The 24,255-nt window shown below is 42.9% G+C and overlaps 1 protein-coding gene across 15 annotated transcripts in view; it reads left to right on the forward strand.

Moving 5' to 3' along the window:
• Positions 1–24,255, forward strand: part of DST (dystonin) — a 295,125-nt gene that overhangs the window by 34,357 nt on the left and 236,513 nt on the right. For 9 of the 15 annotated variants that reach the window (XM_033054020.1, XM_033054008.1, XM_033054006.1 and 6 more), the window contains exon 4: positions 3,557–3,764. In XM_033054020.1, coding sequence (XP_032909911.1) covers positions 3,557–3,764 — 208 coding nt within the window. Of the gene's footprint in view, positions 1–2,123; positions 3,411–3,556; positions 3,765–5,139; positions 5,294–24,255 lie in introns of those variants that run through there. The other 6 variants (XM_033054016.1, XM_033054017.1, XM_033054019.2 and 3 more) reach the window with 4 other exon arrangements.

Genomic DNA, 24,255 nt, shown 5'->3' on the forward strand with positions numbered 1-24,255 from the left:
TTTACTCAAGCAAAGTTGTTCAGTTCATTATAAACATCTTTGGAATAGCAAAGTCAAAAATACTTAGGTGCTCAATATCTCGGTGTACACATTACTCAGAAGTATCTCCATGCTGAATAAGAAAGTAGACTGTAATTAAGTTAGAAGTTGTCATTTCTTAATGTTTTCCAGATTTTACTGTTATGAAAAATTCCTTTCTGAACTGCCTGCATTGCTCTGAAAATGAAACAACATGGTTCTTGAACAGTTAAAAGCTAAATTGGGTTTTGATTATTCATTTGGTTACTGCATGTATTAATTAAGGTAGGAGAACCTAAAAGCAGATATCTCGTTGTAATACACATAGATGCCAAAGACTGCTCTACCATTGCCTGTTCAGTTTGATTCTCATAAAATATGGGTGGAGTCTTCTCACAAAGCTTCCAGTATTGTAGCAGAGCTGACTAAAAGGCAGAATTGACATCTCAGTAGACTGATAGTGCATAAAGAATGACCACTCAATAGTGCTACAGGTAGGAGGAGATGTTATGAAATATAATAATGGGCTATGAAGGCCTCTTGAAAAAATGGAAATCCTACTCGATAAAACTTACAGCTTACTTTTAAATATAAATCTGAGACTTGAGAGATCTTTCCCCAAGACTTCAATAGCAGTTGCTATTGTACTTTGTTCAATATTTGTACTTTGCATATTTCAAGCTGCTACATAAATAGTAGTGAACTATCGCTATAGCACCTCACAACACTGTGTTTGGGCTTTCATATTATAAGCTAGAAAGGCAGAAGGTGAGAAAGATAAAAGTCAGAATCTGTAACTGTGGGTCTATGTGATCCAAAGATACTGGGGATTGCTGATCAGCCAAAAGAAGGTACAGTCCTGAAGCAGGATGGTCAGAGCTTGGATTAAAGGCAATGCTTTTTCTTCTATGGCAAAATCTGCAGCTACAGACAGGCTCGAAGGAACCTAATCCATGACTAAGCACGTGAGGGACCCTGGTAGCCCCAGCTGGTACAGCAAAGTGCCCTGCAGCAAGCTGAGCCCTTCCAGCTCCTATCAGGAGGACACATATATGTGACCATCCTGCTTTATGAGATCCAGTTTTAGTTCATTATACAAACTGACAGCAAAATAGTCTCTGCACTAAAACTAATTATGAAGGCAATCTGAGCTGGTATCAGACATCTCATGTTTCTGTTTTTCTTGCCGTACCTTCTGCTCTTTCTACATCACAATACAGTGAACAAGAATTCAATTAATTGGTTTTATGTATTCATTCCCTCCCTCTCAACTTGCATGTTTGAAACTTCACCGTGGAGTACTGTACAAGGAAAAAGGAGAATTGGGATAGAAGTGAAGAGGACCAGAAAGAAAAAACACTAATAAGTTATCTCCTCTTATTAAAGCAGATTATTTAGCTGTATATTATTGTTACTTTTATGTGCAGCAAAGAGTGCTTCATGTTGTTTCTCTGGATTATGAAGATTCTGAGTTTTAAATGGGTAAAATATCCCCCATGACAACTGACAGTAAAAAAAAAAAATCAGACAGCAACAATATGTGGATACTGGTGGAGCCAGGAAAAAAGCAGCCTTGTATTTTCTCAGGCCTCCACAAGTATCCACAACAATACATTTTATCAGATGTCAATCACTGTACAATTTTCTTCTTTAAGTAAAGGTACCCTTTAAGCCCCTTTATAGAAAAAAGAAATAAATTAAGAAATGGGCTACAATACAAGCCTAAACCACTATCTACTTTAATATTGATGCCTGGAAAGGCTGACCTGGAACAGAGACTAGACAGAGCCAAAGAGATAAAATAGGTATTTATTGAAAGGATGCACCCTGGGCAGTGCCAGAGCCTGGCTGGGGCTACGCCCAAATCAAATCCAAGATCAGGAGTCTATACACTTTTTAAAGTTTTGTTTCATCTACATATTTGGGTCAATTATCCAACCACAGCCCCGGCAATGAAGTTTCAGTCCCCTGGTTTGCCCCCTTTCCCTCACTGTTGTTTATGCTTTTTTTGGGTACCAGTTGTCCTTGATTCTCTAGCTAGGAAGGGATTGTTTTGTCTAACTACCCTGTGAAGAGACCTTACTAACACCTAACATGAAGTTTCAGAGTCACACACTAAGCAGCAGAGAATCTGAAAAACATAAAAGCTAAAACCCAAGGCATCACTATCAAATCTGGAATCTAGAATGGCTGGATGGGGCTGTTGCTGTGTAACAAAATATGCTGGTTTTAAACTGAAAGAGGGTAGATTTAGATTAGATATAAGGAAGTAATCCTTCACTATGAAATTCCAGTGAGGCACTGGAACAGGTTGCCAGTGCAGTTGTGGAAGTGCCCACGGCCAGGTCGGATGGGACTTTGTGCAACCTGCTCTAGTGGAAGGTGTCCCTGCCCCCAGCCAGGGGGGTGGAACTGGATGGTCTTTAAAGGTCCCTTCAACTCAAACAATTCTGTGAGTCTATGATTCTACTACACCTGTAAAAGTTGACAATAGCACGCTCCCAAAAATTAACATAATTGGACGAGCATCAGGTTGTGCTTTTGAAAGGCTGTAACAGTAGCTCCCACATGAAATGACGAATCAAACCGATCATTTTCTTGTGCTGTGATTTGGAGAAACCACGAATCCCTTCAATCAGAAAATACAGAGTTAAAGGAATAGCACCTTGCTGTCCATTGGGTCCTGATAACGTGTTTAATGATGTATCTTAAATTTCAACATCCAAACTATTACTGTTCACACATCTCCGTTTCACACTTTGCCATAAACAGGGAGTACAGACATGGCAGCAGTCCTCTCCCTGCACTGCATCAGTGTTTATTTACGTTTCTGGAAGAGCTCTTTTTTGAGTAGGTGGGAAGCCTAGAAGTGGATACAGTCTATACTCCGAGATCAGTCGTTGTTTTGCCGAAGCAGCCTGGCAGAGTGTGACAGAAGGGGCTGCCCTGGGAAATCGTGTTCCTTCCTTCCTCCCTTCCCTCCTCCCTCCGTCCCCGTTAGCCAGCCAGGCTGTCCCCGGGAGCGTGGGGCAGGAGAGACCCGGGGCGGTGAATGAAGAGCCCCCCTTGGCTCCCGGCGGGCCTGGGTCTGTCCCAGGGGCCGATTTACCAGCAGCTCGCTGATGGCACATCTTCCCCTTGTCCTGGCGGGGGAGCCAAACGCCATCGATCTGTAGCCGGGAAGGTTGGTGGTTTTTTTTTTTCGGCTGTTGTTGCTACTGGGTTTATTGTTGGGGAAGTGGGAGGCTCATTCGGGAGCTGGTTGCCCAGCCGCAGGCCACGGCTCTACCCCGACATCCCTCCAAATGCACTGCCCCTGAAGACCGGCTATTTTTTGGAGGATCACCCTCGGCACTCCGCACGCACCGCTTTCCCCTAAATTCACAGCAATGGTGAGCGGCAGCCCTCTCCCCATCCTCCTTTTCCCGTGAGATGCTTTTCCACGCCACGCGGGGCGGGTATTCGCCGGCGCCACCTGAGCCCCTCGTCCCGAGCTGCTCCCCACGCGCCCCGTCTGTCTGTCTGTCTTCCCGTGCAGAGCTCCGGCAACGCGTCCTACCGATGCTCCATGTCGTCCTCCGCCGATTTCTCCGACGAGGAGGACTTCAGCCAGAGGTCGGGGACGGTGTCGCCGGCGCCGGGGGACACGCTGCCCTGGAACCTGCCCAAACACGAGCGGTCCAAGCGGAAGATCCAGGGCGGCTCGGTGCTGGACCCTGCCGAGCGGGCCGTGCTGCGCATCGCCGGTAAGGCGCGGTCGGGGGCGGCCGGGAGCCAGCGGGACCCTCGTCCCTTCTCTTTCAGAGCGCAGCCCCCCCGGGCGGTGACTAAGCTCTTTGGCCGCCTTTTGCGGCTGGGTGAACTGATGCGTGTGGAAGGCGAGCCGAAACACGCGCAGGTGCGCCCATTAAACTTTCATGCGAAAAGGCATCAGCGGCCGGGGGCTGCAGCCGCGGCGGGGGGCGGTTCAGCGGGGCCGGCGCTTTTTTCGGCCCACAAGGCCGAGGCAGCCGCCGGCCGCCCGGGGTGGAAGCGGAGCGGGAGCGGCCGCAGCGCGGGGAGAGGCCCGGCGGCCGATGATGCTCCGCGAGGGGCGGGAGACCGGGCGCCGGGCTTTGTCCGCTCGGGGTGCACGGGGACCGGAACGGAGCCGCCCCGGTGCGCCTGAGGCCCGGCGACAGCTGATGTCGAAAATAGGGCGGAGGTCCGCATCACTCTGGCGATAGCTGGGAAACGCCTGTAAAAGAGCCCCAGAAAGATGCGGCGGTCCTCAGTGCTCCCCGAGAACACCGCTGTTGTTTTCCCCAACCACCCCGATTATATATGCGCCTCCGTGGGTCGCTCCCGGGACACCATTTCCCAGGGTAACTCATCCTAGCGGCGCTATTAGCGGGAGCAGCGCCGCGGATCCGGGCTCCCACCAGCCGCAGCATGCAGCCACAAGTGCGGGGGTTGCGGAGCCGGCCCGGCCCGTGGATCTCGCCGCCGCCCCCGCGAGCAGGGCGCGCAGAACGGGGCCCGGCGGGCTGGGGGCAGGGCTGCAGGGACCGCACCGGAGCGGGGTCAGGGCTGGGGACGGCGGGGGGACGCAGCGCGGCGGTGACACCCGCGGCGGTGACACCCGCGGCGGTGACACCCGCGGCGGTGACACCCGCGGCGGTGACACCCGCGGCGGTGACACCCGCGGCGGTGACACCCGCGGCGGTGACACCCGCGGCGGTGACCGCGCCCGTCTCGCCCCTCCGCCGGGACTGCGGGAGCTCCCGGCCCGGCTGGCTGCCGGCTCGGGGTCCCTCCCCGCGAGTGCAGTGTCCCCGCCGGCCCCGACAGTGCTGCAGGCGGCGCGTCCCCGCCCCGGCAGCCGCGGCGGAGGCGGGGCGGGCTGCAGGCGGTGTTGGAGCTCGCCGGCCCCGCAGGCGGTGCCTTGGCCATGGGGCTGGAGCCGGGGTCTGCGGCGGGGAGGCGGCGGCCGCCGGGCTGGTGCCGCCCCTCCGCGCTCCGAGGGGCGGCTACCGAAACCCGAGCGGCCGCGGGGGCGTTTCCTTGGCCGGGCTGGCAGCGCCTCCCCCCGCCCGCCCCCCGCCGGCTGCTGCCGGGGCTTTTCTTGTGCCACCCCCGAGGCTGCCGGCCGCCCGGAGCCGCACAGGCGGGCAGGGCAGCGCTGGGCTGGGCTAGCTGCCGGCCATGGCTGGCTACCTCTCCCCCGGCGCGTATTTCTACGCCGAGGAGCAGGAGTACCTGCAAGCCTACGAAGATGTCCTAGAGAGATACAAAGGTAGGGCAGCGCTCCCCGCGCCGTGCCGCCACACCCGCCCGACCGCTCGCCCCGCCGGGTGTGGCGACTGCGGACCCGGGAGGCACTGGTGGCCAGGTGGGGAGGATTGGTGGCCCCGCGTCCCTGCGAGGGTCGGTCCGGGGTGAACGGACGTGGGCGGCTTGTGCGATAGGTATAAATACCGTGTCACCTCACCAGTGTGTGACAGGCGCTCTCGCGTGCTTAAAAGTCGCTTTTTCGAGTGCAGTGCGGACACAGGGGTTTATGTCTCGATGTGCATTCGCATTTAAAGCTTCGGTTTATTTTTATTTATTTATTAATTTATTTTCGTATAGGGCAAAGAATTAGCTTAGTTTGTGTAGCATCTGAGTTTTTTCATCGAATACAGAAAGATAAGGAAAAAGGCCTTTATCACGATGAAGATGCACACAGCTAAATTAATCTTCCTAGAAATGTAAATTGCACTGATTTCTTAAGCGCATCGGGATGGAAGGGAGGGTTTGGATGATTCATTGGTTTTTTCAGTACATTTGCTAATATTAAATCTGAAGAAGCTTATCAAAAGAGTTACAGCTCTGATTTTAATCCAAGTGTGAAAGGGATGGAGTTAACTGTTCACACTGAGCCTTCAGCCCTGAAATAGTTTTTACAGCATGTCACTGCATATGCTGACATTTGCAGAGCTCAGTCCTTTTGTAACATTAGGGAATAAGATGTTAGATTTCATATCTGAAGTTTTTCAGCTGTATGTCTTCAATCAGTCCTGAAGATTTCTGTTAAATGGTTTCCACTGATGGGAATGGGAGTGGCATAGTTTAAGACAGCTTGATTTGAAGATACTGATAATTGATTTTATTTATTCTTTGTTGTTAGTAGCAGTATTTTGAAAAATAAGCTCTCAACAGATGGTTATTTTGACTATGAGAACTTGTTGGTTCTGAGTGTATTTTGTACTGGTGTCACTTGCAATTTCATGTGTCATTAGCAGTATTGACTAATGACTCCTTTGTGTCTGTTGCCCATTGTGTCAATGCAGCAGTGGAGCATGTGCACCGTTCCTGTACTGAAACGCATTAGTGCATTTTAGTTGAGAAATAATTACCATTTGATGATTGCCTTCATCTTCCAAAGCACATCTTTATTCCATTCTCTCCTTTTTTTTTTTTTTAACTCTTTAATTTACATGCAGCTGATCTGATCTTTGCAAGATTTTGGAGCTAGTAGACTATTTACTTTGTAAATAAACACTGAGAAAGCTTGTTGTTCTGCTTTGGATCACCTTTTATTTCCTGGTGGAATTAGGTTTAACAAGGCTCCTTCTTATGCCAATTACTTGCTTAAAAACCTGGGAAGAAATTAGGCCCAATTTCCCCTATTTCAATGGGAGCTTTATCAGGAAAGGGACTGAAAGGTTTGGTTTTTATGTATTGGGGAACAATAGGATTTCAATTAAATAAACTCTGAAAACTGATTTGCATCTCTGTAAAAAATAAAGCACTTTCTGAAAGTATTTGAATGTATCTTATTGTGGGGGTTACACAGAGTCAATTCATATACTATTTTCAGTGACCCCCAAATCCTGAAATCGTTTGGAAGGATCCAATGTCAGTTGTCTTAGTTTTTAGTATCATATTTTATATATTGGTGTGCTGTGTTTTGCTGTTCAAGGTATACTTTATTCAGCCATTTGGAGCAAAGGTAAAGGTTTGGACTTGTTTTAATTAAGATATATTGGAAACCTGGAAAACGCATTACTTTCTAAAATGTGTTTTCAAGCCAGTCATGATTTCCCATTCGAGTCCCAGTAGTATGACTTCACTACAGCGATTGTTGTTCTGATGTCTTGCTATGGGAGCTGATCTAATCAGAAAAGAATTGCTACAATATAGCCTTTGAAGAGGGAGTGCCATTTCTCTGAATTTCTCAGTTTTGTAAACACCTCCTTTAGTAAACTTCTTAATCAAATGTGAACTATGTGGTGATATAAGATGAGCTTCAATCTATAATTTTAATGCTGATAGTTCATTTTTTTTTCCTTTATACAGTCTGCAGAATGCTTCATACTCATCTAGGCCATTATCAGGGTGCCAAATTATCTATGTCCCAGCTGTTGAGTACTGTAACTAGCAGAGTCAGCTGTACAAAATTCATTGCCTGTCTTGGAAGGCTTGGGATCGTATGATGCTACATCATTAAGATGATCAGGCCGTTTGGTTTAAGAAGATAAAAACTGCCCTTTTAAAATGTAGAAAAGTGAATTTTTCTTCTGTTTCTGTTGCCCAAGTAGGCTGCAGATCTTGAAGATCATGCAGTACCAAGTACCTTGCTTTTTTAAAAGTTGAAAGCACGATATTTGTGTGTCTCCAAATTCTGTCTGCTGATCATGTCTCTGGCTGTGACAGTAAATAATTAGGCAACTGTTTGCTAAATCTGACATACCACAGAAGTGCTGTTTGCTATGGGAGAAGAGAGTGTTGTTTTCTGATCCCTGGTCAGCTCAGTTGCTGGCTGTCAATATTTTTTCTTTGATTAGTAATTATTTCAGTACTTCTGAAGCATTTTGATGGAAGAAAAAGTCACATTATCTCAGATATTTTACAAATCAGGTTGAATCCAGCTACTTATTCAGGTGAAGAAAATGCTTCTTTCTTGGTAGCATTTTTAAGAATTCAAAGGCAAACCCTTTATTATGAGAGTGACAATAAAATATCTAGCATAGTTTATCTGAAGTATTTTACATATTTTGCATCTTGCTTGTGACTGAATAGTGATATGAGAAATCATAGAAATATTTGTTAATATAAGTAAAGATTCAACGTTTTCTCAAAAACTATATTTGAGTTCTCTGGGAGGTTTCAAAGAACTTCAAGAATTATTCTTGGTGCTCTGTAAGTTACCTCATGGTTGCCTGGGAACAAAATGTAATAAAATTGTTAGCTCTAGCCTTATTGATGAATAAGAAAATTCCAATAGTATTTAATATATGTTTCATTTTTAAAACATTAAGTGCCATTTCTGTCATATCGCATAAGAGTGCATTGTTCTGTGCCATTATTCTTTGAGCATTAAATAGCTGAAGATTATGATTTTAAGCTGTAAATGAAGTACATTCATTAGATTTCTTCTGCTATAAATCTGAAGTAATAAACTGAGAATCTGAAGTTTATTACTGAAATGGAACTTTATATATAAATATATCATCCCTCTGAAATGGTCATTCTTTAATGTATTCTTTAGGTAGTAAATTTTATTTGAATAGCAGTTGCAATAACCCTTTTTTGAAAGATTTTGATTATGTAACTAGATCGTCTCAATTTTGACATCATTTTTGATATTGGGTACATCTGTTAATGGCAGCGTGATTGCAGTATCTGGAAAAGAGCTAATTCATGGAGTTAAGTGTTTAATAAATCATAGTTATTCAACAACATTCTTTAGCTATGTAACTCCTAAAGTTCAAAATATATAGGGTTATCTGGGCTATGCAGAACTTTTAATGGTGTAGATTAAATATCTACATCTATAGGAAACAGACTTACTAGAAAATTCAATGTGACATGACTACCCATGAAAAATACAGTCTTGCCATTCAGGGGCCTCTCTAAATTGTTACTAATGCTTGAAAAGGTGTCACATGAATATTTTGTTTGGAATGGGTGCCTGATCAGTGTATCCTTTGGGTACTTGGGACTTGCTGCATAGCCCTTGTGTCTGTAGGAAGGAGGGGTAAGTCTGGGGCTGGGGACAGCAAAACTCAGGTCAGGCTGTTAAACTTCAGTGCATTCTGTTTCACAGTTGGCTTTACTCTCTTGCTTTAAAGAGATCTGTGATATTACACATTCAGCTGAAGCACAGCAAACAACTCTGGTTCTGTATTCTGAGAACAAAGACACTGGAGATGGACGAGAGCTAGCAGGTCATCTGATGCATTTTGTTGTCTGTGGAGGGTTCAGAGACAATGTAATTTGTTCTAATGATTGATTGAGGGTAGTGTCAAGTAAAGCTGTTCTGACATTGGGTACAGGTTTTCAATTAAGACAGAAACAATAGATGCCTGTTGTTCAGCTCCTTTGAGCTGACTTCAAGAAGGGAGCATGTGCACAGAATGGTTTTTATGCATCTGAAAATGTATTGCTGCTGCATTTTAGGAATTTGGAGGCTCCTAAATATGTTAGGTATCAGATTTAGTCCAGGGATATTCTTCTTCAGAGATTACTTCACGGAGCAAAGACAGTAGGGGCCATGATAAGATGCTCCTGCCTCTGGAATATGTGAATTTCTGAATTTCCTTATTTATGCTTTGAAGTTGGGGACCTGAATTTTCCGTCAGCAGAAATCGTGCTCTTCTGGGCTCTCAGATGTGAACTAATTAGATCTTCTGCTTCAGGGTTCTGATTTTGAATGCAGAAGGAAATCCTGGAGTAATTGATTAGGTAGTTTCCACTATGGATGGTTTTCTTTGACCTCTTTTCGGGTGCTGGTAGTATCTAGCCTTGAGCTTGATTACTTTTTTAAAAAGTTTTTGCAAATGGGAAAGTTATTTTGGCTGACTAGTCAGCACGTGTGGGTTATCCAGCCGCATGTCACCTAATCATTTGTTTACCACCGTACCAATCTTCACAAGACAGCCCTTGTTTCCCATATTCCTACCACATTTCCTGCACCAAGTTATTCTCCTGGGAAAGAAGAATTGTAGCCAACAGAAAATTCCTTCAATTAGGAATGGAAACATAATAGCTTTTGGGCTGTCTGAAGTTGGAGAAAATTAATGGACAACTTGGGTCACCTAAAATGTAAAACATGAAGTTTTACTCTGTTTCAACATTTCTCCTTGTTTAAAGTGGTAGTTCTTACTTTTAAAGGGCTTGGGGATGGGATATTGCCTTGAGTACATTCATCTTAAATATAAATCCGATCTTGCTGATTTGACTTGTATGAGGTGTTCACTTGAGCTGAAGTGAAGAGGTCTTGGAGTAAAATAAAATAACCTGAATGTTGGGCAATCAGGTTTGTTTGTGTAAAGATCTGTTTGTGTGAGGATTGTGTGAGATTTGGGCAGTGTTTTCTGAAACTCAGTTTGATGGCATACATAAACTGTGGCTGCTTCTCCATGATTTTAATAGGTACCTGTTTGGTTGACTATGGCCAAATTCTGTCTGCCTTCGATTCAGACATCTTTGGTATGTGAATTGGAGCAGATATCAAAGGTCTGCTTCATTGCTTTTCTGCTGCTTCCCAATTCCCATTGAGTCAGCAACATCTTTTAAACAGAGCTCAAAGGAATATTCCATAATTCTTTTTTAGGATGAAAACCAAGAGGTGGTGAAGTATGAGGGGAGGAAAAAAGGAAAATAGCTTCAGTCACTACTGAGTTGAGGTTTGTTTTGTCTCAATCTGTATTTTTGATTGAGGTGTTAGTAATTGTTTTCTTCAATCAGCTTGGCTAATTTCTAGTGGTGTTTTGCTTGAAAACCAGATTATGTTTTATTATTTTTCTTCTACACTGTTTAAAACATGCCCGATTTGAAGAATTCATTCCACCATTTCAGAATGTACTTGGATATAACTGCCTTGTAAAATAAAAATGGGCTTATTCATATACTTGAATTTAAGCGCAAGTATAAGTTCAGGCTTAAAATAATAACGTTTTGTAAATGTCAAATATGAATGCAGCTTATTGCTGCATGCCTGAAATGTTTCCTGTAAAACATCATTAAAGCCGTTTAATTTAACAAAGCCTTGTTTTTCTGTAGTGGGTGAAAATATTCATGTACTGAATGCTTCCAGTCAGCCCAGCTTTCAAACAGGTGAAACAATGCTCACAAAGACACTTCAGTCTGCTGGTCAAATCCTGAAGGGCATGTTAATGGCCAGGCCTTACAAGTTGATCTGTGTAGGCAGGCTTGGTGCTTTGTGGGGAAAGACTGGCTTTGGAAACCCTCCCACACAAGACTCTTCCCAAGGCTGGGGCCCAAGTAATAGTTGATCCTTTGATAAGGCATATTCCTTCTAAAATCAGACCTCCTGTAGGATATTCCAATTTGACTGTAGCTGCATTAAAATCAAGTAAGCGTGGTTCCAGATTTAACTTTATTTTACCTGGTGAGTGTGTAATTTTGCTGTGGACTGTTAATCTATTAATTCCTTGGATTTTGTACAAGATGACAGTAGCTGCCAATAAATCTGTGAAAGGATGAATGTTCTAGGCAAATGTATGGCGGTTAAATTCTGCACCTCACAATCACACAATTAGTGTAACTATTTCTGTAAGACAAGGAGGATTAGGTCTCTGATGGGCTTTCCAGTGGCACAGGCCAAAATCTGCTCTTGATTATAGCCACATGGCCCTCTTGAGCTTGGTTTGCTTTTAAAAATATCTTCATTGTTCAGTTTCATAGTTAACATGTGAAATTACAGTATTTAATGGTGTGTTCTGCAATGCATGTAAATACAGCCCAGCAGTTATGTGGGGTTCATAACCTAATTGTGTTGGAAAACTAAATTAGTTTGGCCTGAGGTTCAGGTATCCAGCTATCTGACAGCTGTGACACTTGGCACCACGTGGATCTAAAATTAGTAGAGCTCTTGTGTACTGGGATTAGAAAATGTGTGGATGTTTTAGTCCACAAAATGGGTAAAAGTCTGAGTCTGTACACAACTTTGCGAAGCATATTTTGGGCATTTTGCAGGTGAGACTATGGGTGAACAGAGAAGTTCCAGAAAGTCTCTTGCTGGGTAGTGGAATGGATATCCTGTCAAAGTCTGCTCATAGACTTTGTTTCTGCCTGATCAGATTATCCTCTGTGTGCTCCTCATGTGACAAGTCTCCTAGGCACAGTAGAAGCAACATTAGAAAATGAGTGTAACCATTTGGACAGACATTTTGTGGTAATATTAATGATAAAGCATCCTAAACTGTTCAAGCAAAAGAGCTTTTTTGAAAGAGAAATGGCACTTTCAGTGCTGTGGTTTTTATTCAAACAAAACTTCTGTTCATTTTGGTGGGAGTCAGGAACTTAGCTATTGATGTTTATAAATATTTAATGCTTTAAATTACTTTGCCTTTAGATAAATTTTTAATTTTGAGATAAAGGGTTTACATTGCATCCTAGGAATTAGGAAATGACTAGTGCATTTGTCTGGAGAAGATGCTGCTGTGTAGCTGCATATAACTTCTGGGAAGAAGGTATTATTGCTAAGGTAGTTACAGTTTCAGAGTAGGATATTTTCGAAAGGACAATGTGATTGCAAGTCCCAATGACCTTTAATAGCAATTAGGCTCTTCCCTGCTGCTTGTGCCTTGGAAGGTTTCCTCCAGTGGCTATACTCCAGTTCATTATTGCTATCATAACCTGGTGTTCGAAACCATTTCATAATACCATGTATTGCAGATCAGTTCTGCATTTAAAATTCAGTTTTTGAAATGTTTTAAATGTGAAATCTTCTCTGGAGAGAAATTAATTATAATTTTTAGAAAGTTGATTTCTGAATTAAAAAGAGCGTACATTTCAGACATACTGAAATTTTCTTTGTAGAGCAGACTTGTTAGGCTTTACACCTTCTACTCTCTTAATTTTTATCAAAGCAATTGCTGAGAGACATTTGTTGTGGTTTTGTGTAGGTTGTCATTTTGCTTTGCTGGAAATGTTTGTCTACCTTCAGTTTACACTGGAGTTAAAGCAGCCTTTGGCTCAGTATCTCTTTAAAGTGGAGAAGAACAGACACAGATGAGCCACAGGAAGAAAGCCAAAGTTGATTAGGTCCCTTGATGAAATTACCTTATAATTTTACCATTCTCAACAGGATACTTTTGCATTGTATTTTTGTTTCAATATTTTAAAATAGAGCCCTTGTTAACGAAGTCCATATACTTCTTGTGAGGCCAGATCTATCCTGCTGCTGGAAATATCCACGCAAATTGTCATTTTCTGCTGTTGCAAATTGTATTAAGTGAAATCACATTGGTTCTTGTAGACCTTGTATGTTTCTACTTAAATTGTACATTTATTTTTGCTTTCTCATGGATATACATTTCCTTCAGATCTTGGATTAAATGGAATCCAGCCATCCAACATGCTGTTTAAAGTGGATGTATGGTAGGACTGAGCTGCATCAGTTATAATCTAATTTATAAAGATTATATTAGTGTCCTAGAAACAATACATGTTTATGCCTTGATATTTTGGCTGTCATACTGCAGCATTTCTTTGCTTTGGGAACTACACAATACTCAGGAGAATTTAAATAATTAAGTTTACACGTTGAGAGCTTGTGTGTCTCTGCAATAATTTGCAATTTAGTATCAAATGTAAGGATTTGATTAAATAGCAATATCAAGTGGGTGATCATCTTTATTCTAAGCTTGAAATGTACTTTGGTGCCTAGATTTTTGTAGCTGTTTCAGTGGCAACAGTGTGAATCATCTGTTGGGGGTCTGGGTGTATGACTAAATTGTTTGTAGATGTAATTTGTGCTGGATACTGCTTTTTTCTCTTTATATTTCCTCATCTAATATGCTTTGTTACTCCTGATCTTTGATCATTTGGCTTTTATTTGGGAATACGTCTTCATTGAAAATTGGGGGAAGTTTTAATTTTTTTTTTTTTAAGACTACTCCTAGCATCTGAAATACCCAGTGTGAATCTGTTAGCCTACCCATGGCTCCTCTTTCTTCCTTACTTTTAAGTTAAATTTTAGCTGTAGGTTGGATTCCCTGTGGGCCTGCACCTACAAAGAGCAGGCAGAAGATGGGTTTCCTTTGAGGTGCTTCTTGTGGAATTGAGTTGTCCTTCAATTCCATTGTCCTTCTGCCTACCACTGGCACAGGGAGCACTCTGGTGCACTGGCTCTAGTCCTAGGAAGCAGTGTGAGCTTCATTCCCTGAACTGTGCTTGAAACTGTAGAGACATCTTTGAGCTTTTCCCTATCATAATGAAATGTAAAAGCTGTGTGTTGAAAGATTTCTCAGGCTGTGTGGCCATGTGGTGATTCCTGTTGGGAACTTGAGTTCCTAGGATCAAGCCTGACTGGAACTTGAGTACCAGGTGATGCACTGATGTGCTCGTGTCCTACTGCGAGAGAAATTCAGGGCTAGTTTAATTCCGTCAGGGGAAAGTGCTGAGAGAGGGAACACCACCACAGGGACAGACAAGAGCATGATCACTTCTGAAGTGACTGTTTCTTTTGCTCCTGGCTTCAGTACTCTGACTTGCACCTGGATGTGTGAACATCGCTGCTCAGGGTGAGAGAGTCTGGATTTGCACTACCAGAGAAAGCAGATGCACCCACCCTGCTGTGTGCAACCAAGTTAATTATGAAATACACCAAGATGTTTTCTGTATCTTAACTGCATTTGGAACACCAAAGATTTGTTTTCCATGTGTTGGCTTAATTACTTGGCTAATATATTTAAATTTATTTGCTTTTTTTCTTCTCAGTAAATAAACAGATAATCACAATATTTGTCTTGGTGACTAGCAGTTAGTGTTGACCAATGGCTTAGATGCTATATGAAATAATGCACTCTGCTTGCAATTTGATTTTGTCAGTGTAGCAATAAGCAAAAGGGAGTCTAATTACAGTAATTTCACGAATACAAGCCGCACCAATTTGACCAAAATTTTGGTGGAAACCCGGAAGTGCGGCTAATATTCCGGGGCGGCTAATCTATTAACAAAATTCTAAAAGCTGCCAACACGGAAGTGAGAGCCCGCGGCAGCCCCAAGCCAAGCTGGAGCCCGGCCGGCCCTGGCAGAGGTGGGAAAGCCTGGCAGAGGCGGGGCCAGCAGTGTGGGGGGCGGGCGGCAGAGCCTGAGCCAGCAGGGCGGGGCAGGAAGGGCGGCAGAGCCTGAGCCAGCATGGCGGGGGAGCCCGGGAGAACTGGGGCTAGCAGTGCAGGGGAGCATGGCAGAAGCAGGAAGGCCGGCGGGTGGGGCTGCCTGGCAGCGGGGGAAGCCCAGCAGAATCGGGGCCAGCAGCGTGGGGGAGCCCGGCGGTGCGGGGGCCTGCAGTGCCGGCCAGGGCGAGGAAACACGGCGGCGGTGCAGACGGGAGGGGGCGGCCGGCGAGCCTGGTGGCGGCGGCGGCAGCCCTGCCGGTGGGGCTAGCGAAAGCGCCGCTCGCGAAAGCGGCGCTCGGCGAGCCAAAGCGCCGCTCGCGAAAGCGGCGCTCGGCGAGCCAAAGCGCCGCTCGCGAAAGCGGCGCTCGGTGAGCCAAAGCGCCGCTCGCGAAAGCGCCGCTCGGCGAGCCAAAGTGCCGCTCGCGAAAGCGCCGCTCGCGAAAGCGGCGCGGGGCGGGCGCGGGGCGGGCACGGCGCTCGCGAGGCGCGGCGCAGGGCGAGCGAAAGCGGCAGCGGGGCGGGCGGCGAGCCCGGCGGCGGCAGCCCTGCCAGCCGGGCGAGCGAACGCGGCAGCGGGGCGGTGCTGACGGGAGAGGGGGGCCAGCGAGCCCGGCGGCGGCGGCAGCACCACCCGGCCAGCCCCGCCGAGCCGTGGCGCTGAGCTGGGCCACCCGGCCCCGTCGGCAACCATGAGCGGGCCGAGCCTTCCTGGCCCCGCCCCGAGCCAGTAAAGCCCGCTATGCCGCGATCCTGTTACTAATTGGCCAATTTGTGAAAGCTGCGCACGGATTCTCGCGACGAACGAAAGTGCGGCTAATATTCGGGGTGCGGCTTATCTATTGACAAAGACAGCAACATTGTCGAGGCACCGGGGGTGCGGCTTATAATCCGTGCGGCTTGTATTCGTGAAACTACTGTAATATTTTTTAATTTTATTAGTTTTTTCAGTTAAAATGTTGTTACTTCTATATTTCAAGATTAAAAATCTCAGCTTCTCAGAGTTCTTTCTGTGCCATGGTACTAAAACATTTAATGGCTGTACATGTTCTTCAGTGCTCCTACTATTGATGTTCTTGTGATGTGTGAATGAATGTAGTACTTCTGTTGCATTGCTGATTTGTATAGTATGTCTTTGATACGAATTTAAGAATTCACTTTGATTTTGTTTTTCTTTTAAGGTAGTTCCCGAATACCCAGTATAAGATTTATTGATCTGTATGCAGTTAGCAGACAGTTTTCCACTGATGGTTTTAGTAGTTCAGAGATGCTTACCTTCTGTGTTTAATTTTTTTTTTTATTTTACTTTTTGTTTAAATCATATTTCCTATCTTGCCATTTCTAATAATCCTTCTAGTTTCAGTTAGTGAGTCTGAATCTTAATATTTTGGAGTGCTCCCAATTTGGACACATTGGTATCATCAGACAAGACTGAATGTTTTTTTTGCTGCCTTCTCCAGCTCTTCAGTAAATGTAGAATGCATTATTGACTTCTGGAAAACCACACCATTTTCTCATGTTGGAAGACAGCTAGAATTCTAGACTATATTATTCTATAAATTTTTCAGGCTACAAAAGAATTGTGCCCTATATCGTTGTTGGTTTTAGTTATGTTTTGAAATATGAGTCAAATTTTCTTGTATTTACATGTGCACACACACAGACACATATATATGTATATAGCTATACACATAGCTGGTTTTGTTTTTAACTCAGAGGAAATCAAACAATTATGGAGTAATCTGTTTTATCATGACAGAAATTATGAGGACAAGCCGCCCAGTGAAGTCACCATCCAGTGACTTGAGGGATGATGACTTCATTGATGGTGATGGAGTCACCATCCCTCAAGGGATTCAAAGCACGTGTAGATGTGGCACTTGCAGACATGGTTTAGTGGTGGACCTGGCAGTGTTAGTTTTAAGTGTGATCTCAGTTATTTTGAAGCTCTTTTCCATTCTATTACAGAGCATTACATTGTATTACATTACATTACATCACAATTTTCCATTACAAGTATTGTTCCCAGTATTTTAGGTTTGGTTTTGTTTAATTTGTGTTTTCCAGTTACTCTTGGTGGAACTGATCTGAGCTACACCAGTAATCTCTCAAGCTTTTTCATTTATTTCTTGCAAATTATCTGCATAACAGTGATCTATTTTAGTGTAGGCTTTTGTAAACAGGTTTGGGGTTTTTTTTTCTCTGATACCTTAGTCCATTCTGAATTTGTAGTTAGTTGGTAGTAGATGGCTGCTTGTAGGTGGATGTGTTTAGGTTTGCTGTTTAAATAATGTATTCTTTGAGACTTCTTCTTGTAATGAAATTTGGTAATTTTTCTGTAAAGGAGGCTGTGGGGAAAGGAAAAACCAATTTTTGTCTTAAAGCCTAGGTCCTTTCTCATGAAAGAATTCATTCATACACAGCCTTTGCAATGGCTTGTCTATTCTCACCACCTCCCTGATTCTGATGATCTGTGAACATGTGTTATTGTCTGTTTTTTATATCATGATTCTTTTTAACTTATGATAGTTCCTAAGTCTCCTGATTCTTTTTTTATCCTGATTTTTCCCACCATTGTTTGGTTAAGGCTTCTATCTGACTGAGAATTTTGCTATACCAGAAAGTTTTCCTGTAGCATGTGTCTGTTTACTTGATGGCACTGGATGTTTAGTCCAGTAACCTTCTGGTACCAGGGTAAATTTTACTCCCTAATATCTGTGTGAAAAGAGATCAACATTGCAATCTCTTTCCATTTTGAAAATTACTTTATAACTTCCCTCCATCATCTCACAATATTTGTGGTACATCAAATAGATGTGAAAATTTTAGAAAATACGGGTGGGGCACGTGTGTATTGTAAAGCAAAAATTTCCCTTAGTAGTACCTAATGTGTTCTCATTTTATCCTGTTAAGATATATACTTGTTCAATACAGCTTTGATTTGGTTTTTCCTGTTTCTATGTGACTTATCTGTTATTCTTTACTCTGTTTTTTAAATGTAAATATTGATTATTTTTAATGTAAGTAATTTAAAGACACTATTACTGGCCTTTTTGAAATCCAACATAATTTTTGACATTTGAAATCTTAACTGCTTTAAGGTTTTTCACTGTTTGGTAGCTACATATTGATATAAAATTTATCTGGAATTTGAAAAAGAAGACATATGGAGTGAAATCCTCCCTGTTAAATGCTAGTCATCCTTAGTCTTGTCCAAAATACTGAGAGTACATTCTGTAATCATGCAGATAAGTGTCTTGTTAAATTATATCTTGAGACAACTGATCAAAACAAAGACTGAATCATGATTTCAAGATTTAACCTTTTAAAATTAGCAGGTTGTTTTTTTTTCTGATTTGGAAGGCACAAATGGTATTTTTATTAACTTCAGTAACTACATATTTATATCTGCCTCTTCTCCCAATTGTCTTGCCCGTGCTGAAACTTTCCTGATGGACACTGTCGGCTGCTTTGTGAAGGGTGGGGTCTTTCATGATCTGGTTCTTCCTGTGAGTTTGTAAACAGGAATTTTCATGTGTCAGTTGCTGCTGATATTTTTAGTATGACAACAGTTTTATCTGCAAGTGGAGCATTTTATCTCACATGCTGGGCTTTTGACATCAGGGTAAAGCTATTTTTGTGTTTAAATTGGTATCACAGTTGCTGTTGGTTTTGGTAAGGGGCTTGAATGTCCCAGCCTACCCCACTGGGGTCCCCCAGTATCCCAGAGTCTGGGACTCTGTGTCAGCCCCCTGGGAACGACCCTCCTGTGATTCCACAGCAGAGCTGGTCTCCAGGTCCCCACAGCCTGGCACTGCTGGGTTCCACCTGTGGGCCCTCCTGGCAGACTGTGTTATATCCCATCCTGTTTAATGTGCTGCCACTGTGTGATGACTTGACAGGAAGATCAAATGTGTGCTTGAACATAATGACTTTTATTATTATCATTAGCAGTGCTGAATTACTTTAACCTAGCAACCCAGTGATGGAGAACGACTAGCCATAGAACAAATTCATTGCACAACTTAAAAAGTTTCTAAAAAGTGGCTTTAACAAGACAGTAAGGGGGTGGGAAGAACTCCCTTAGGAGTGTAAGTACTGCTAGTTGGAAACATAATTAATGTTTGGAAAATACTGTGATTCTTGTAAGAAATGCTCTGGAGTGTGTTGTTATGCTGATTTAATGCCCACCCCTCAGGCCACCCAGTGTACAGACAACTCTTTTGTCTGGTGCAGCCAGGAAATGAGAAGGTACTAAGCCTTAAAGCAAACTCAGATGTCTAGCAGTATGGGCATATGTAACAAAACTATATAGAAGACAAAGAACAAAATCCAGTCCTAAATCCTTCCTAATTCAGGATGTTTCATACAGTGGTCCAGGTTAGCTGTTTTCCACCGCTCTCATCTTCTTTGGGTATCTGAATTTATGAGGAGCATTAGTGTATCTGTGTCTTCTGAGAAATACTGCATTCCCAGAGGTGATGCTCTTGTCCTCTGCCTAGCGTTCACTGTATGCCAAAGGTCAGAGAGCAAACTGCCTCAATGTTTTCTGTGGTTCACTAACCAGGGAAACCTAATCCAAAATTGAATGCTACTTCTGTGTGAATTTGCATAAGAATAGCAGTGACTGGAGTGTTTGAGAGTTAGGTGTAATTTTAGGCCTCTCTGAGCAGGAAGAGTTTTGATTATCTGCAACCAGAATGACAGGAGTATTTTTGGTATTTGGGTAGGAATACAATGTTTTTCTTTTAAAACTGAGTTACTGGGTGAACCTGTAGGAGTAAAAAGGCTGAAAGGAAAGAAAGTTATAGATTGGCGTGCAAGTAAGAAAAGTGTAGGTCCTGGTCTTTGTCTCTAAGGTTGCTTTTTGTTTATTGTTGTTTATATCCATAAAAATTAAAAGGCTGGGATGAAACACTGAACTGTACTCTACAGTATGGTAACACTTCCACAAAGAACCAGAGCCGTAGAAATTGTATTAATTTATTCCACAGCAACAACCTAAATAAAATGTAGAGCTGTGAACAAGGGGAATATCAAGAGAGGTTATGATGCTGCCTTTTGTGGATGTAACTATCTTTATTGAAAGCACTGATAACGTCCTCCACTGCGCTGAGAGGATCTACACTGTCATCTGTGATAGGGAACTCCATAAAAATCAAACTGTGGCAGGCAGCTCAAGCAATACTTATGAAAACAACGATGAAGATTTGCAAGATAAGAGATTTCCCTTTTCGTAGCACCTTCTATGCTGTTGTCTGGCTGAGAAAATGGAAATCTTGAGGAACTTGGGGAGCAGCGAGCATGGGCTGCTCTCTGAGGGACAGGGTGCCCAGTGTGATAATAAGCTGTCCCCAGGGCCCAGACCTGTGACCTCTGAGTGGGGGCAGTAGCTGATTTGGATCTCCCAGGATCTGATTTTTTTTTTCTGAGATGTGCCCAGGAGCCTTAAGACAGCTCTAAGGGCTGATGACTCTGCAGCAGTGACTTTCCTTTGGCAGGTCTAATAAACACCTAGCTGAATCTATTTGCACATGCTGCATCACTCCCTCCCTCCCTGCCTGTATTATTTCTTTCACTGTAGAGTAGTTGTTTCTAATATTGTTACATATTCCTTAAACGAGGTATCTTTGCAGAGATTTTTTTTTTCAGTGTCATGTTGCTCTGGAAGGAAAGTTTGAGTTGTTCAAGTGGACAAGAGATGTGTTTATTCTGTCCCTGTGTCTGCCAATATACTTCCTTGGCATGGTCTGGATAAGAACTGCTGTGTATAGCCCAGGGTGTTTTAGTTTAGAGGAGGGGTCCATCTGATAAATGAGACTGGTGTTGAAGTATGGAAGACATTCTTGCACAGTTGTGTACAGTTTCATGTAGACTGCATTACTGACAGTCCTTGACAACTTGTTTCATTAAAAGCAACTTTTTTTTTAATTACACTTCAGCTTGCCACTGATACTTTTTCTGCATCTTGTTGTCATGATACTAAAGCTTGTCCTAGCTGTCAAAAAACCCATTGCTGCAAGGTCAGCTTGGGATCCCGTGATTTTGAAATTTATGAATCTCCCCTTGCATGAATGTTGCCTTCATGACCTCATGCCAAATGAAATATCACTTGAGCTATTTTTGGTAGTTCTTCAGTGACAAATTTCTACCTGAGTCTCCAAGCAACAGCATTTCACCAGGACCATGCAACTGCTGTGGTTCGTTTCTGAATGACAAATTTTCATCTAAAACCTCCCTTTTTAGAACCACATTTAGTACAGAAGAGATAAATGCAGGTCTAATGTTCACAAGATTTTGATTTCTTTTACTGACTATTGCCAGCTCTGTTTGTTTAGGTATGTGGAAGCTAAGAAGGCACAGCTGTGTCTTCACAGATAATCTTAAAGTGCATAACCTAGTTAATCCTGCCAAGATGCCAGCTGTCTGCTAACCTTTTCCTCCAGCTGAACATCAGGGCTCACTCCAGGAGACCAGTTGCTGCATCTTCCACTGACTTCCAGGATAGCTGTGAAGGGGAGTAAGTGCAGCAGCAAGGTAGTGTAAACTCTGAATAGCCAAGCAGTCATATAAGCAGTGCACTTTGGGCTGAACTGCTGGGTCAGATGTTCAGTTCAAGAGAACAGTGCTTCAGCTGCTGCTTGTCCAAGGCAGCTGAAATGACTCTTCCATGTTTGTTGTGGAGAGGATGGTGTTGGCCTGTCGTGTGCAAAGGGAATTACAGACTCACTTGCAATAGGGTATGAGAGTTTTGTACACTGTAATCCAGTAAGACCCAGGGCACATGATGGCTTCTGCCGTTCAGAAATGTCCAGCCTCACAAGCATCACGGGTTTAATACTGCCTGTCTGCATCTGAAAGGACTGCAATTGCTGTGTGGGGTTGCAAAAGCACAAGTTGCTCTAGACTAAGATAAAACCAGAGATTACAGTGCATGAGCCCATCTGTATTAGCTGCCTCATGTGCCTGCTCATGCTCACTGGTGAAATGGGATGTGACTAACTCTTCTTTCAGCAAGCACTGTGCTTCTAGGCACATCTGACATTTGCCTCAGAGTAACTGTGATATATCTGATATGCTCTGTGTCCCTTTGTTGCCTGGCCTCACAGTCCCCCACTTGTCTTGGGAAGGCATTTCCTTTTCCAGAATGCAGCAGTCAGCATGATTAATGTTTGCAAGGATTAAAGGTAAAGAGTTTAGGACAGTCACTGCAATACTTTGAAACCTGGATTAAAAAGTTGAGGCAAAACTTGTTTTACAGCTGCATCAATGCCAGTAAATTAGCGTGATTAGGGCAATTCTGTGCACTCATGCCTACTGCCCTAGAGGAGGCTTCATTCATGCTCTGAAATTCTTTTTCTCCACATTGGGCTTCAGCCAAGCTCTGTTGGGAATGGTGGATGACCCATGCTCACCCTGCACTGTGCCTGAGAATTGTCTGGGAGGTGGGCAGCTGGCATGGGCTGAAAGCAAACTAAAGATATCTCCATCAAAAACTTACTAGAATGGAGGGATTTACTTCTGTTTCCCATGAGCACCAGGCTGGTGTTTAATTTTCTAGTATGGATCTAGTCTGAAAAGTGCCCTAAAATTTTTTTGCAACTTTAATATTTTATAGTTACTAGGCTATAATAAGTGTCACAGTTACCTTCTAGTCATATTAATTAAGCAATCTAAATTCTGATGTCCTATTTTAAGGAGTATAGGTAATGGTAAGATTGGAAAAATTCTATGTGCAGATTTAGAGCCAAGACATTTTATCCTCAATATCAAGCCAAGGGAAAAATTTCCAAGTTAGTAAGTATTATTCAATTTGTTATGATTTTCATTTGTTTGAGAAAGTATGCCATCTGCTTAAATAAGAGATTTCATTGCTTTTTCTGACCTCTTTATAAGTTGTGGCTTTGCAGTTATGAATTCAGTTTCTGTTTAGAATGGGTATTTTACAAGGGAGTATTTTAGTGCCTAGGATAAATGAACTTATGCCAAAGATATTTCAGGAAGGATAGAAACATAAAAAAGATGTGAATTCAAGTTTTAGTGGTATTGCTGCATTCCAAGCAATGCTTAAGTGGTCGAGAAAGTTGTATTTGAGCATTGAGGAGTTGGGTACTTTCCTGAGAAACTAGCAATGTTTATGAAGTGTAGGTTAACCTAAGATGCTTGCTTTCTTCTTAGGTCCAATGGGCAAGGAGTATGCGCTAACTTGTATGTATTTTTAATAAGATTTTCATATTGTTGGTAATAGAAAAGTTACTTGAATCTGCAAATATGTCAAATCCTTGCTGAAGTTAGCTTGAAGTTAGCAGTGGAAACGTGGCTACTGATTTAGAGGCAAAAAGGGAATAATGAATGATCTACAATAGAATTAAAAGCTGAAGCCTTACAAATGATCAATATTTGCATAGTTGTATTGTAGTAAAATTTCAGAGATTGTGAAATTGTTATGAATTCTATGCTGCTGTTATGTTCTATCCTGTAGCCTTTGGCAAAATTGACTATGAAAAATGCAAAAGTAATTTTCTTGGCTGTGTTGGAGTGGGCTATTCCTCATGTGTTTGCTCCAAATGAGAGTTCATGTAATTTGAAAGATAGATAGTTCTCTTAGGTAAGACTTAGTTCTTCTAAAAATATAATCAATTTGTATGGAAGATGATTTTTGAATCCTTTTTCATATTGAAGACATTAATTTTGTTTTCTCAAAGTTGAGAATAATAGACCTTTTTCCCTAAAAATAGCTTACCTTCTTAAAGCAAAATAACTGATTTAATGCTTCTTCAGCAGTCCTTCAGAGAGCACTTGATTGTCATTGTGTATACACAAACCTGTGCTGTGGCTGTGGCTGTCGTTTAAAAAAATGTAATGACCATATAAAATCCAGATATCCAATGGATAAGTTTATAAAAAAGGGATTTTTCTCTTACTTCATAGCAAAAAAAAAATCTAAAATATGAAAATGGCATTTATAGTTTGAAAAAAAGACCAGTAATACTTGTCAATTGAAAAAAACAAGTGAAAGTAACAAATCTCCTAGCTTGTCACTGGTTCTCAGGAGCTGCCAGTCACTCTCTGCTGTGCAGAGGCATGGGATGTGACACACAGATGACTGCCCATCATCAACAAAATT

Source organism: Catharus ustulatus, chromosome 3 (genome assembly GCF_009819885.2).
Source record: "Catharus ustulatus isolate bCatUst1 chromosome 3, bCatUst1.pri.v2, whole genome shotgun sequence".
Taxonomy (NCBI): Eukaryota; Metazoa; Chordata; class Aves; order Passeriformes; family Turdidae; genus Catharus; species Catharus ustulatus.